At 38.8% G+C, this 13118-nt stretch overlaps 3 protein-coding genes across 3 annotated transcripts; all 3 read right to left on the bottom strand.

Annotated features, from left to right (window-relative positions):
- Positions 1-1263: 1263 nt before the first annotated feature.
- On the bottom strand, positions 1264-2689 carry smim12 (small integral membrane protein 12). The gene is made up of 2 exons (XM_027006319.2): positions 2572-2689; positions 1264-2151 (listed from the first exon to the last, which is right to left on the bottom strand). The coding sequence occupies exon 2, from the start codon at positions 2119-2121 to the stop codon at positions 1846-1848; it is 276 nt and encodes a 91-aa protein (XP_026862120.2). The 5' UTR covers positions 2122-2151; positions 2572-2689; the 3' UTR covers positions 1264-1845.
- A 205-nt stretch (positions 2690-2894) lies between these two features.
- pef1 (penta-EF-hand domain containing 1) lies at positions 2895-7633 on the bottom strand. The gene is made up of 5 exons (XM_027006318.2): positions 7092-7633; positions 6159-6489; positions 4993-5148; positions 4646-4789; positions 2895-3751 (listed from the first exon to the last, which is right to left on the bottom strand). The coding sequence occupies exons 1-5, from the start codon at positions 7107-7109 to the stop codon at positions 3522-3524; spliced, it is 879 nt and encodes a 292-aa protein (XP_026862119.2). The 5' UTR covers positions 7110-7633; the 3' UTR covers positions 2895-3521.
- Positions 4804-10872, bottom strand: cx30.9 (connexin 30.9). Its single transcript, XM_027006367.2, has 2 exons — positions 10280-10872; positions 4804-4987 (listed from the first exon to the last, which is right to left on the bottom strand). The coding sequence occupies exons 1-2, from the start codon at positions 10861-10863 to the stop codon at positions 4897-4899; spliced, it is 675 nt and encodes a 224-aa protein (XP_026862168.2). The 5' UTR covers positions 10864-10872; the 3' UTR covers positions 4804-4896.
- Positions 10873-13118: the final 2246 nt, after the last annotated feature.

The raw sequence follows: 13118 nt of genomic DNA, 5'->3' as shown, positions 1-13118 counted from the left end.
TAGTCTTGAAAACTGCTATTAAATCAGAACCCATGGGGCAAGGCGGAAATGTTTTTAAAGCCTCAGTCAGGATGTTTTGAGAATATGTATCGTTCTGCACTTTTGAAGTTGCTTTGGCATTTTTCCCTCCATTCACGTTTCTCATATTGGGTTGACAGAGATCCGAGTCAACTTCTGGATAAAATGCAACCAAACCAAAATGACGTCCATCAACCCAATATGAGAAGCCTGTGTTAGTACCATATATAGGTAGATAATGTACATGTAATTTGGCTTTAAAACCACCACAATTGGTACTTTAAGCATTAGTATGTTTTGAGTGCTGTGAGCAATCCAAAGAAATGATTATACAGTTCTAGGAAAAATAGAATGGAGCAAGTTTCAGCAGCATAAATGACTCTTATTTCCCCACCTGTGGTTACATGTTTGGTAATTTGTTTACAAATGTTGGAAACGTATGTTTATAGAAACATTTAACTAATTTCATTGTTACAATGCAATTGATAGCAGGTTGTTTGGTTAGACATGCACTCATATGATTGAGCTGAGCCAATTGTAAATTTAAAAATTGCTTTTTTTTTTCTTTTTTTTTTTGCAGCAGATAAGTTACATTGTTACACTGGAAAGAGAGAGGTGTGCATTTGGGGCTAGCCAAAGATCTCTTTTTCCCCTTAAATCATGCTAAATGCTATAATAGTGACATACTCTCATTATATAATCAGTCACACAGACAGTTGCATTGAAAATGTGAGTTATACTAAATGGATGTTCCAAAAAAAGATTGACAAACACTACTGGTCCAATCATAAGAATATTCAGTCATACTATGCTGAATATAATGAAAGGAAATGAAAGCAAAAGAGTGGAGGTTAATATCTCAAAGGCATAAACCAAAAACACCGCATGCAGTGCTGAAACAGAACATTGCCCACATTGCCTAGTTTTGAGAGCAAGTCTCTATTAATGACTTTTTGGGGCAGGTTGCATCCTCTAAAGTAGCAACAAGATTTTTATGGTGGAATTTCAATGTCTACATAAAAGTATCGAATAATTGCCTATGAAAAGCCTCTCTCTGTATTTCTAATTGTGAACAAGGTTTCCTTTTAATGTTAACCTAAAAAGAAACTTGCCATACAGCCAATCACAAATGAACATAAACAGCAAAATGGAATTTGGCTATTGATTTATAGATAACATCTGTCCAAATACACTAAACTCTTAACTCTCATTAGGCTATTTTCTATAAACAATACCAGAAACACATTTTTGAGTTACTTACCATTTATTATCTTATATTTTTCTGGTGAGGTAATGGAAATATGCCTAATTTCTGTTCACATTAAGTTCCCAAAAGCAGATCAAAAGCATACACAGCTACAAGTGCACACAGAGTAACTATCTGCATTCAACAGGAATTCCTTTTGGCTTTGAAAACACTTGGGAAATGACAATCTTAATGTCCAGTTTCAGCTATGTGACCACAGTAGAATAAAATGACAGGCAGCTTTAGCTAAACCTCCATCAAAGCATCAAACAATGATACAGTGAGTGGAGGTCCAGCATGCGTAGAAGTGGATTAATCAGGCAAAAGTCTGTTTTGCATCTGAGCATTGGTTGTTTTTGGATTGCATTTTTGAAGATAATTTTGTATCCATCACAGCATTTACCGTTTACTGCTCCAGCAGCTGAATGGGTGAATTATAGCACAGAAGATCTCCACCTAGTGGACGGAAGTGTTACAGAACTATGGGCTTATATACCTTGTAGCTATCCATTTGGCCTTAGATAATACCATACTTTCCTGCCACCAGCAAGTAGGATGGGGCAAGAGTCATGTTCATTCAACTAATTCTTCACTGGTCGGTTCCTTTCCAGTGCTGCCTTGGGAGTAAATTCTAGTTTATCTTTCAGACTTAGGACTTCTGTGCTATCCTGGCCAACCCATTCCTCCAGTTTCCTATCCTCTCGCAGTTCCGCGATACCCCTTTCTTCTCTTGGTGTTTTGGGAGTTCCTCGGATAAACCACTCCAAGTGATATCCCACAGCACCCACCACGAAGGCCACGGGGAAGGTCACGTAGGGCGCGTAGGTGCGCATGGCTGTCCAGATCACAGGCCACATAACTGCAGACGGAATCTGAATCCAAATAACCTGCATAAAGATATAAAGCGGGCGAGTCTCTGGTTGTTCCATGAGTTACAATCACAAACAGAAAACTAGGATATATTTAGATTTTAATCACTGATTAGGCGTTTACATAGCTAACCTAGGTATTTCCTCGCATCATGTTATTCTATATTACCTAACCTTATTAAAATGAAGCCTATAACCTGTTTTCCCATCAAAAACCTCCGTCTGTAGCATGTCAATCCTCCGCGGTTGAAGTTAGCATGTGGATAAACGGCATTAACCCCACTAGCTAGCCAGCTAGGTTAGCCTGACACCTAGCTAGGATAGCGTATACCTAATTTAACTTACAGAAACACGGCACTGAAAACGTACAACCACACATAAAACAAACATAAAATACATCGTTAGCAGGCTAAATACACAATGCAGTTGTTGGTTTACCTATTCAAGGCGTTTCAGAAGTCTACCTAGCTAGTTCTCCCATGGTGCTGAACTCAACGATACACTAAGCGGCTTTCATATTCCTCCAACGCCCTGTAGGAAGTCCACGTTTGACGTTTATCCGCTCTGTTCAGTTTTAATGCATTTGAGGTACGGCTACACCTAGCGTCCAAACATTCAAAAAAGCGCCTTCCGCATCCGTATGATATGAACTGTTGAGACCGGACGCATTTTCTTGCTTTTCTAGCATAAATATCCCGTCCAGAACATTCCAAAACGAACTAATTTTTCAATACATGTTATTAATTAAATAAAACATCCACTAAAGCAATTAGCATGAACCTTTATTAGAAAAAAATAACTTTTTTTCTTAAATATTTTGGCGCAAAGCAGAAAAGATATGGTTATTACCCATGAAAAATGACGTTATTTGACTTTTCGAGCAATTCATCAATTAATATATATATCAAGGTTATTCATATAGGCAACTACTCCAGCATCATTTGATTGGTAAAATTTAGTACAAGCAGTTTATCAACCCAATAGTTTTAACAAGATTTTTTTTTTAAAGTTAATACAATTATGTTCCATGATAGGCATACTTGGAAACAGATTTAATGCAGATGCTTTAGCTCAATCAATAGGTTATTGTAAATATATTTCACGTATAAATAAAAAGTAACTAAATGGTATGTTAGTATACTCTCACTGCTTTCATTTTTAATTTGTTTAACCAGGCAAGAGTTTAAGCGATAAGTCAATAAATGTGGGTCTATTCAGGACAGGGTCAGCAGTAGCAGTGCAGCAGCACAGGGCACATAGGGTAGGTGAAGTATACCACAGTGGAAGGCATTACAGCAGGGTTAGACAGTGCCACCTGGTCTTTGGCATCATAATGCAGTGGTCATCTACTGAGACTCTGCCACCCAGTGAATTTCCCATTCAGATCCTCACATAAGTCGTGTGATGGCACTGGATAGAAAGTCCTCATAACTCATGCGTATGTTGCCAGTCATGGCGGTGTCCTTCTCGCGGAAGGCCTGGGTCATACTTTGCAGCTGGGTGCACACCTGGATGAAGCGGTCGAGCTGGAGGGCATTACCCATGCCACGAGCACAATACTGGCCCACCAGGTTCTGAGTGAACTGAGGGCTCAGGTTATAACCCATCTGTGAGAATGCTGAAAGGAAGAGAGATACTGTCAGTCATGATACAATGGCCAAAATGAAAAATGAATGAGGGAAGATAATCGAACAGAGCACACAAGACTTATCCTTAAAAAGATATATAGGTCAAATCACTAACTGTACAGAATGAAAAAAAAAATTGCTTATTCATTCTTAAAGTTTTTTATATGATACCCATATGTAAAAATTAATCTAAATAACAAATACTACTAAAAACTTAATAGTAATGAAACTGAATTACAAAAAACAAAAAAACCCAACATTTTTAGAAGTAAAAGTCAAACAGAGCTTTAAACAACAAACAAGAAAAAATGAAATTAAAAAGATACATTTAGCAAATGTTGGTTGTTCCTAAAGCCAATATGGCAACATGCAAAATTGTGGCATTAAAAAGCAGTGACTGTGATGAGACTGCAGTTGGAAATAGGCCAAGAGTCAGCACTGTACGCTGTACATCTGAGATCCTGAAAACATTTCCTTGTCTAAACCATAGTACACACAAGAGTCCAAACATAGGCGACCACATGGAGGAAGAGCACATGAAAAGAAATTTATATAAAAAGCTGTCCCATCATATGCAACCCGAAGTAAGAGTGAGAGAGGTTTGCTGACCTGATGATGGAAAGTGGAGGACTTCCCTTTATTTCTCAGGGAATGTACAGTAACACGATTCTCACCGAGAAGGGCATCTTATTCCATACACAAATTAGCATTTCTCATTTACTAAGACTCCCAGACAAATGAAAGCATGTAATTGGTCATTTAAGAGGCATGCCAACACTCGACACACACAGACACAGAATCCCCCACCCTCTACCCACCACACTGTGTCATCTTCATTTGTTCAATTTACTACCAAAAGTCTCATCATTCTCCTCTCCACTGACCTTGGTGCATCTCATTACTGTTGATGGAGCCTGAACGGTCACGGTCAAACTGGTGGAACAGGCCCTGCCACTGCTGTAGGAATGTCCACAGAGCAGAGAAGCCAAATATGTCTATGCGGCCAGTCTTGGACTTGTCAAACATATCTAAGGAAGAAAAATCTGTCTTTTAATGAATTTCCACATAGAGAAGCTGATTTGTTATTGCATTACTGGTTTAATCAATTGCATTCTTCCAGTCAACCTAAAGATGCTTAGGTGGTCATGAAAACATCCATTAGCAGTAGAACTGCCCTGTCAGTAAAGAACAAGAGTCTGTGTTGTGTTAAAATAATATGCATAGCACTAACTGATCATCATTAGGCAGGTCTCATCATTGAAGGTCGAGTTGTTTGAGTTGACGAGGGCTTGCTTCAGTTCCTTCAAGTTAATATAGCCACTGTGATCAGTGTCGACAGACTGAAACCACTGATAGGCCTCAGGGTTAACACCAGGTGGGATGTTACCTGGAACATCAAAACCATTTGTCAACCACCAAAACAGACTGCAGCATAACGCCTACAAAAATCATTATGTTGTTAATTAAAAGTGATTACACTCCCATTAAGAAAAAGCTGGAAAAGCACTGCAGGAATCACAGAAATAGCTCAAAGTTTACAAAGTAAAGAACAACAGCAACACAAAAGTAGGTTAAACTAGGATAAAGCCTTTATCTGAGAATATAAAGATAACACCTTGGATAACAAGTGCCATGCTAACAACAATTTAACCACACAGTAATTAGTGAAGTGATGCACTGTGTCCCTGTCTCATTTTGACCCAAGGAGGAACAAAGACCTGCTACTGTAAAACAGACAGGCTGTCCCACTCGGTGAAGGTTAATGACCATTTAACAATCATACTGCAATTCATGCCCAAGTGGCCAATAAAGCACACACCACTGTATATAAAAATCAGTACTTTTGCACACTTTAAAACACACACACCCAGAAAGTGACATGCATCATCATGCCCACTACTCCAACTCCGCTACAGGCACAACCTGTACCAATTCTTTATATGAGGCAGCTGCCAGCTTCTTGGTCACCAGTCAGTCATCAGTCACCCGGTGATGGGCAGATGATAGAACTGCCATAAAAGGGATGAAGGACTTGTCTGCAGCACCTTCATAAATTTCTGTTATCTGTGCACAGGCCTCAGCCACTGCACACCTGATGGAGATGGAGCACACCTGCTGCATCTGAGTGTCATTTTGTGCCCCTATCCTTGCGCCAAACTTCATCTGCCAGACCAGACTGAATCTGCTGTCTGTCATATCAATTGACATTTAGCAAAATTCCATTTTGACCCATTCAGTGAATTATCAAAAATATAAACTAAGCATAACTATATAACTTTATATAAAGAAAAATAACAACACTAAAACACCAGCACCTAGATTATAACTCAGATTAAAATGACACTTATACATATTACTATTCCATCAAAGGAAAATCAAAAAGCTTGCTGTTCTCACTTCCTTGAGCATGCTGTCCATATTGTCCTCCATAGGGCTGTCTGTACCCTCCATAGGGGGCTCCTGGGGCTTGTCCTACACCATAAGGTGCTCCAGGGGCACCACCACCTCCTGACCCATACTGCCCACTGGATCCAGGTGGGCCATATCCTCCATATGGTGCTCCTGGTGCAGGTCCTCTTGTATACTGTCCACCTGGTGGTGCACCTCCATATGGGGTACCTCCAGGTGGAGCTGGACCACCATAGGGCCCTCTAACAGAACCACCTCCATATGACGCCCCTGGAGATGGATGTTGTTGGGGAGTATTGCCCCCTGGTCCTGGATATCCCTGTAAATAATAAGTAACAAAATCTATTTCAACATCATATACCACGCATATGTTAGTTAGCCATTATGTGCGTTGACTATCTAGTCAAATTCTATCATGTCTTTCCCACTAGCTATCTGGCAAAATAATTTGTAATGACATCTAGCTATGTGGCATGGTTAGCAAACTCGGTAGCACAGTTAACTTAACCTAACTGGGTTGCTTAGTCGTTTTGGCGTGTATAAATACTTAGAAAAAGAAATCAAGTTGGATAATATTTGTTACATAAACTAAACCTTCTGGACACCAATGTCCACATATGGACAGCGATTAAAAATGGATACTTCCTGAATAAAGTTATCAAGATCGCTTGCCACATTAGCTAGCTAACCAGCTAGCGCTAGCTAACTCTCCGTACTAAACTAATTAGCTAGCTAGGAAGCTAGATTCAGTTTCAGTATTCATACAGCTTGTTTTAAAACACGTAGCTATTTACATCTCGCTGATATCGCAACAACAATAACAACAACAACAAGAACACTCGCTACGAAAGGCTGGATTAACGAGAATTGAAAAAACAAACTAAAGCTAAATGTTAGCTTTCCATCCCGGAAGCTATATACCTGTCCGTAGTAACTCATGTCGCTGTAATAATGCGAGGCAGAAGCGACGCCTTCAGAGTCTTAGAGTCCCGCCTGCGGGCTAACGCGTTTCACTGGTTACGTTCACATACAAAACATTTTCCCCAATCCGACTGAATTCGTTCCGTTTACAGACTGAGGTGTTCGTGTGAACACTCTACTGAGCAGTCTGACGAAAATCTGTTTACATGCACGCTACAATTAATCCGCTCCAAAATGACGAGTGCTTGTGAAGTATCACTGTGTTCAAGTTCAGTGTTCAAGGTACCATGGCAACGACATTCGCGTGAGTGCAGTCAGAGCGAGAAATCCCGTGCGTGTCAATGTGACCTGCCTTTGCAGTTGGCGTTTATTTTTTTTAATTGCGATAAAATTATAGCGGTCTCCGGAAAAAAAAAGTGATTTACATTCACATGTTAGGGGCGAGAGAGGAGGCCATTTCTTGGAATATTGCGAGGCCAGTGAGCTGGATGGCAGTCCCACCGCCTTTAAGTCTGTTAAAGTTTTCAGCACAAAATCCGTCTCTGCTGCAGAAACACTTTTTCACTCTCGCCATGTTGTATTTTGTAAACTTCCGCTCTGACGCAAAGGGACATGCGCACAACGTTATTAAACTTTACAATGGGGAATGTGATGTGGTCTTGATAGCTGCTTCATGGCTATTATTCTAATATGCATGTAAACGTGGTTACTGTTGGTTAGAATCTTCCTTGTCTGCTGCTTAGTAGACACGTGATTCCATTATTAGGGCAAATCAGATGAGAAAGACACAAAACATTAACTACGTTGCCACAGGGTTGAGTTAATTTACGTTATATGTTTTGGTATTTACTGGTTACACTTAATTTTTTTTTATTTATTTATTTATTTATTTATTTATTTATTTATTTATTTATTTATTTATTTATTACTGTTTTATGTCTCAGTTATTCCCAAAAGATTGTATTTATGTAGCCTATATTATCAATTTGTTGACCTCCTTTGACAATCGAACCTATTAGCTACGTTTCTCTGTTTGCTCGACAATAGGTATTATAGGAACATGAAAACAAAAGACCAGTAACAGTCAGGAATTGGGACGAGGGGTATTAAACACTTGCAATGTACAGTGACGCAAAACGGCCATAGCTGATAGCTAGGAAAATCTTTAATATGGTTTAGATCTACGAAAGATGCGCACACAACTATATACAGAAAATACATAAACCATAAGCTAGCTATATATATATATATATATATATATATATATATATATATATATATATATATATATATATATATATATATATATATGATATATATATATGAATGAGAGAGAGAGAGAGAGAGAGGGCTATGAAAGCCATCACCATCATCATCATCATCATCATCATCATCCTTTATTTATATAGCGCCTTTCTGCCTCACACACACACCATTGTTTTAGAGAAAAGTAGGTGAAGAAAATACTGTGTAAAGAGGAATGTGTTTATTTTAAATTGGTATTTCACAAATGAAATCAAAGAATAGTCATGCAGATATTGGGGTTTCGGGGCTGTGGCACTGAAGGAGCTACCATCCCGGTGTGTGTCACTGCAAGCAGTCTGCTGCCCAAGGACATAAGGGTGAGAGATGGGATGTAAGGAGATAATTTGTAGCAAGACTATGAAAGATATGTGTGCTGATCATTTTGTGTATAAATGTACTCTAGAAGCTGAGGTTTGAATGTTTTGAAGTTTGTTCAGAGTTTTAGCAGGTAGACCACTAGATAGTGTTACAAGATTCAATACAAGAGCTAATAAAGGCATGGATGAGAGTTTCATGTTGAGAAACAGGAGAAGACAGACAGTGATACAAAGGTGACAAAAGATTGATTTAGTGAGAGATGTGAGTTTAAAAGCATGTGGTCAGGAACAACACCATGATTCCTAACAACCTGCACAGGATTGACAATGGTGGCAGGGAAACAGGATAGCCTAGATAGTCAGGATTTGGGGCCTACTAGCAACACTTCTTTTTTTCTGTTTAACCTAAGAAGATTTCCATCTAACCAGAGGTTTAATTCAGAAATGCATGCAAACAGCATCTGTGACAGGATAATGATGGTCGAACACTTAGATGCAACTCAATTTCATTTGCACAACAATGAAAGGTGGGAGGAAGGGACTGAACTGATCCTTGGGGTGCACCATGATTGACTGGGGAATTAGATTATTTATGTTTCTCTAAGGTGATGGATTCTGTTCTGTTGTAAAGGCTATGATCTGAACCATTCTAGTGCTGGGTCAGAAATACCTATGTAGAATGATAATGTAAATCTTAGTATACTACTCTATCAAAAGTGGCATCAAGATGAAGAAGAATACATAATAAACAAACATATGAAAGCTATAGCTACAGTAACCTATATAGCCATCATCTTATTGCATACACATTATTAATAACACATAAAACACACAAAATAAAAATGATGACCCATAACAAGGAAAACGTTTATTGCAATTGCAGGTTGTATCTTTTTGGTAATGAGGATGAGGGGATTGCAGTTGTTTCTGAAAATGGTTTTCCTCATGTTTATACACTAGGGGGCAGTATGCACCTTAACCAAGTAAAGGAGCCTTTAAATCCCTCCATTCCAAGGTAGCCTAGATAGAAGACCTTACATAAGAAATAAATTATTAACCTTTTTTTTTCTTCTTCAAAATAAACTTCCAAAACTAAAAGATAAGACTGTGTCCCAACACAGTGGATCCACTGTGAGTACTATTGGGACTATATAAAACATCAGGTGATTTATACATTACAAAAATTCTTTAGATCTTTTTGACAAAACTTGACAGATAGAATCAATGAAGCTAACACACAAAGACTGTCATGTCATTTCATGCTCCTTAAGGCAAAGCCTGTAATTAGACTTGGTTTGCTTTATTGTATGGTCTATTTTCAAGTTTATACAATAAGGTATTGTCATGTTGTTAACAGTATATGCAATTTACCTATTTGTTCATGAAAAAAATGAACAGTAGTTCTAGATGGTTTATTGACCCTGACTTCTCTCAGTAACAGTTTCCTCCAGTTTGATATTTTTGAGGTTCTGGTTAGAGGCGGCAGTAGGGTCAGACATGAGTTGGAGCAGCTCACCTGTCACCAGGCACACTTTCCCCTTTTTGGTCATGCAACTGCTTATGGACACCAGGTAGATAATCTCAACAATGCATATTGGGATGCACAAAGCAGAAGTGGTCACCATGAAGAAGGTGAAGATCTTTTTCTCAGTAGGTTGAGAAATGAAGCAGTCCACTACATTAGGGCAAGGAGACAGGCTGCACTTTGAGAGATTAGGCAACCCAAATCCTTGGTAGATATAGTGGATGATGTAGAGAAAGCCAGCATCAATGGCTACTTTAAATATCAGACTGAACAGGTATGTCCACCACAGGCCTCCATGCTTCTTACCCGGATTGACATAGTAACCCTTATGCTCACAGAGCTTGACATGACCCACCACTAAGAGAGATGGGCATGTTATAAAGATGAGCTGCAGGGCCCACAAGTGGATGTGGGAGATGGGGAAAATGAGGTTGTAGCAGACATTGGTGCAGCCTGGTTGGTCTGTGTTGCACATGAAGCTGGCTTCGTCATTCCACACCTGCTGCACAGCCACCACAAACACCAGGGTGCGAAAGATGAAAACTATGGAGATCCACATGCGACCAAATGCTGTGGAGTACTTGCTGACTCCACTGAACACATCCTGCAGGGAAGCCCAGTTCATCTTTACTGCAGGAAGTTAGCAGCTCTCCTACAGCTGAGCTCAGTTAAACACTCCTAAACAGGGTGAGATCAAAGTACTTTACAATACATGCTTAATGTTCTGTCAATTTCAGTTAATTTAGTCTGCACCAAGATAAAGACTGAAATGACCTTGCTAAGATTTTTTCCTCGATTTTTTGTGCACACAAAGGGAAAACAAAATTAAGATATAACATATTTTATAGGTGACCTTGTCCTCTTTACTTATTTAAAGAAATTGGAGAACAAATGCCATTAAATCAGTTAAACCCATTTATTGCTGAGAGCTGATAGAGAAAAACATTTGAAAACAGCAAATGAGTTCTGTATATCTTTAATAAGGCCTTTGTTTCTTACACTGAACAAGTTAGCCTATTAGTGTAGGACACAAATCCCATGGGAATCAGATTCACTTGAATATCTAACTGTTACAGGAAAAGGACTTTGTCAGACTGCCTCTAGATTAGTAGTGAAATTATTAAATGGTAAATATTTGCCTTTAATTAAATTTAGGGTGGTACTAAGCCAGAAATATTTTCATACTGCTTATATTTTCTGACATTTAAAAAAAAAAAAAAAAAAAAAAAATGCATCTATTCTTTTTTAGGTGTGATTATTAGGGATTCTCTATATGATGTAAGCCTAATTTTATTTTCAGCCAATATATTAAACAAAATACTTTAACCTCCCTGAAAAAGGTTTTCCACAGACATTGATATGCCCAACATTTAATTTACTGTTACAAGGCTGCATTTCAAAGTACATTACTACTACTTAAACTGGTTCTGGTTCAAGTTTAAAAAAGAAAGATATTCCCTTTTCTATTACGTTCTCTCTCCTTTATGATAAACAACAAGCATTCAAGATCCAGTTAAACTTATTTTCTGATGTGGTGGACCACATCTCAAGTTGTGAATCTTGATTTCTGTTTTGCTATCTCTTAAAGGCTGAGACAGCGTTTGCATTGCTTTTATAATGATGGCTGGAAGAGGGATCTGCTTTTTCCTGTCCCTTATTTGTGCTTGACAACAGGTTTATTTGAGATTTTCACAATAATGACTAAAGCACTCTATATAAATGAACTCTTACCTTTCTCTGAGGTATAATAAAAAAGTCAAAATTAATTGCACCCTTAGAAACTCTTATAAAGTCCATCCATCCATCCATCTATATATGTCTGTCCGTCATGTTTGATGTTCATGACTTAACATTTAGCTTATAGATGGTGGAAGTGGGTGCTAAGGTGGCTGATGAGGCCAATCCTCCCACATATTGGATCTGTGTTGCTGTTTAAATGAGAGCAACTCGACCCTAAACTTAACTCGATCTCTTTTCAGCTTGGTGTGCTAGGTTGGGATATCCAGGGCAAGTGTCTCCCATTTACTGAAGTCAACATACAAGTCCTTGAGGGAACCCTTTTATAACCTCTAATTCTGCCCTGCTATGAGTGCTTTTCCTGACAGAATTCTCCATACAGTAACTGTTTGACAGGATCTTGCCTGATTTTTTTGCAGGAAGGTGTAGATGCTGGTGATGCTGACCTTATTCAGAACTTTAGTGTTAGAGATTTTGTCCTGCCAGTTAATGCAAAAGATTCCATAGAGGCATTTCAGGTAAAAAATACATGAGATTCTTGACTGCGGACAGGTCTCACTAAGGTGGTAAGTACTACTCCATGGTATACCTTCAGCTTGCTGGTCAGGTCAAGTCCTAGTCATTACAGACCACAAAGTCTATTTTTTGGGGTTTATATAGTTACACATTTAGCATGAAAGCCACAATGGCTTTCTTGAAGAAATCTGTTCTAAATGTTCACATAGCTTGAGCATAGGGTGGCACATGAACAAGAATCTTGATGACTTTTCTCACTTCCTCTGTGGGAACACTATCAAAGTTGTGATTGATATCCACCTGGAAAAGGCTAGCAACAGCTTCACTCTTGATTGATGATGGAGGTTGAGGACATTTTAGAAGTGTTCAGCCCATCTCTACAAGATCTACTTCTTCTCTATTAGCAACTGTTTCCCATTTGAACTGAGGATGGGGGAGGAGCCAGAGAACTGTTGTCCACAGACATATTTGAGGGTATCATGGAAATGCTTGGAGTCATGCCTGAAGGCCTGCAATTTGTCTGCCTTCCTGCCTTTCTGGAGTTCCTTAGATGTATGTTGGGCAAATCCAACTAAATTTGAAAGACCCCTTTCTGAACTCAAAAGCTAGGATTCTTTTATTTCTGCT

This window comes from Electrophorus electricus, chromosome 8, assembly GCF_013358815.1.
Source record: "Electrophorus electricus isolate fEleEle1 chromosome 8, fEleEle1.pri, whole genome shotgun sequence".
Taxonomy (NCBI): domain Eukaryota; kingdom Metazoa; phylum Chordata; class Actinopteri; order Gymnotiformes; family Gymnotidae; genus Electrophorus; species Electrophorus electricus.
The sequence above is the reverse complement of the archived record's forward strand: the minus strand, read 5'-3'. Positions and strand labels throughout refer to the sequence as shown.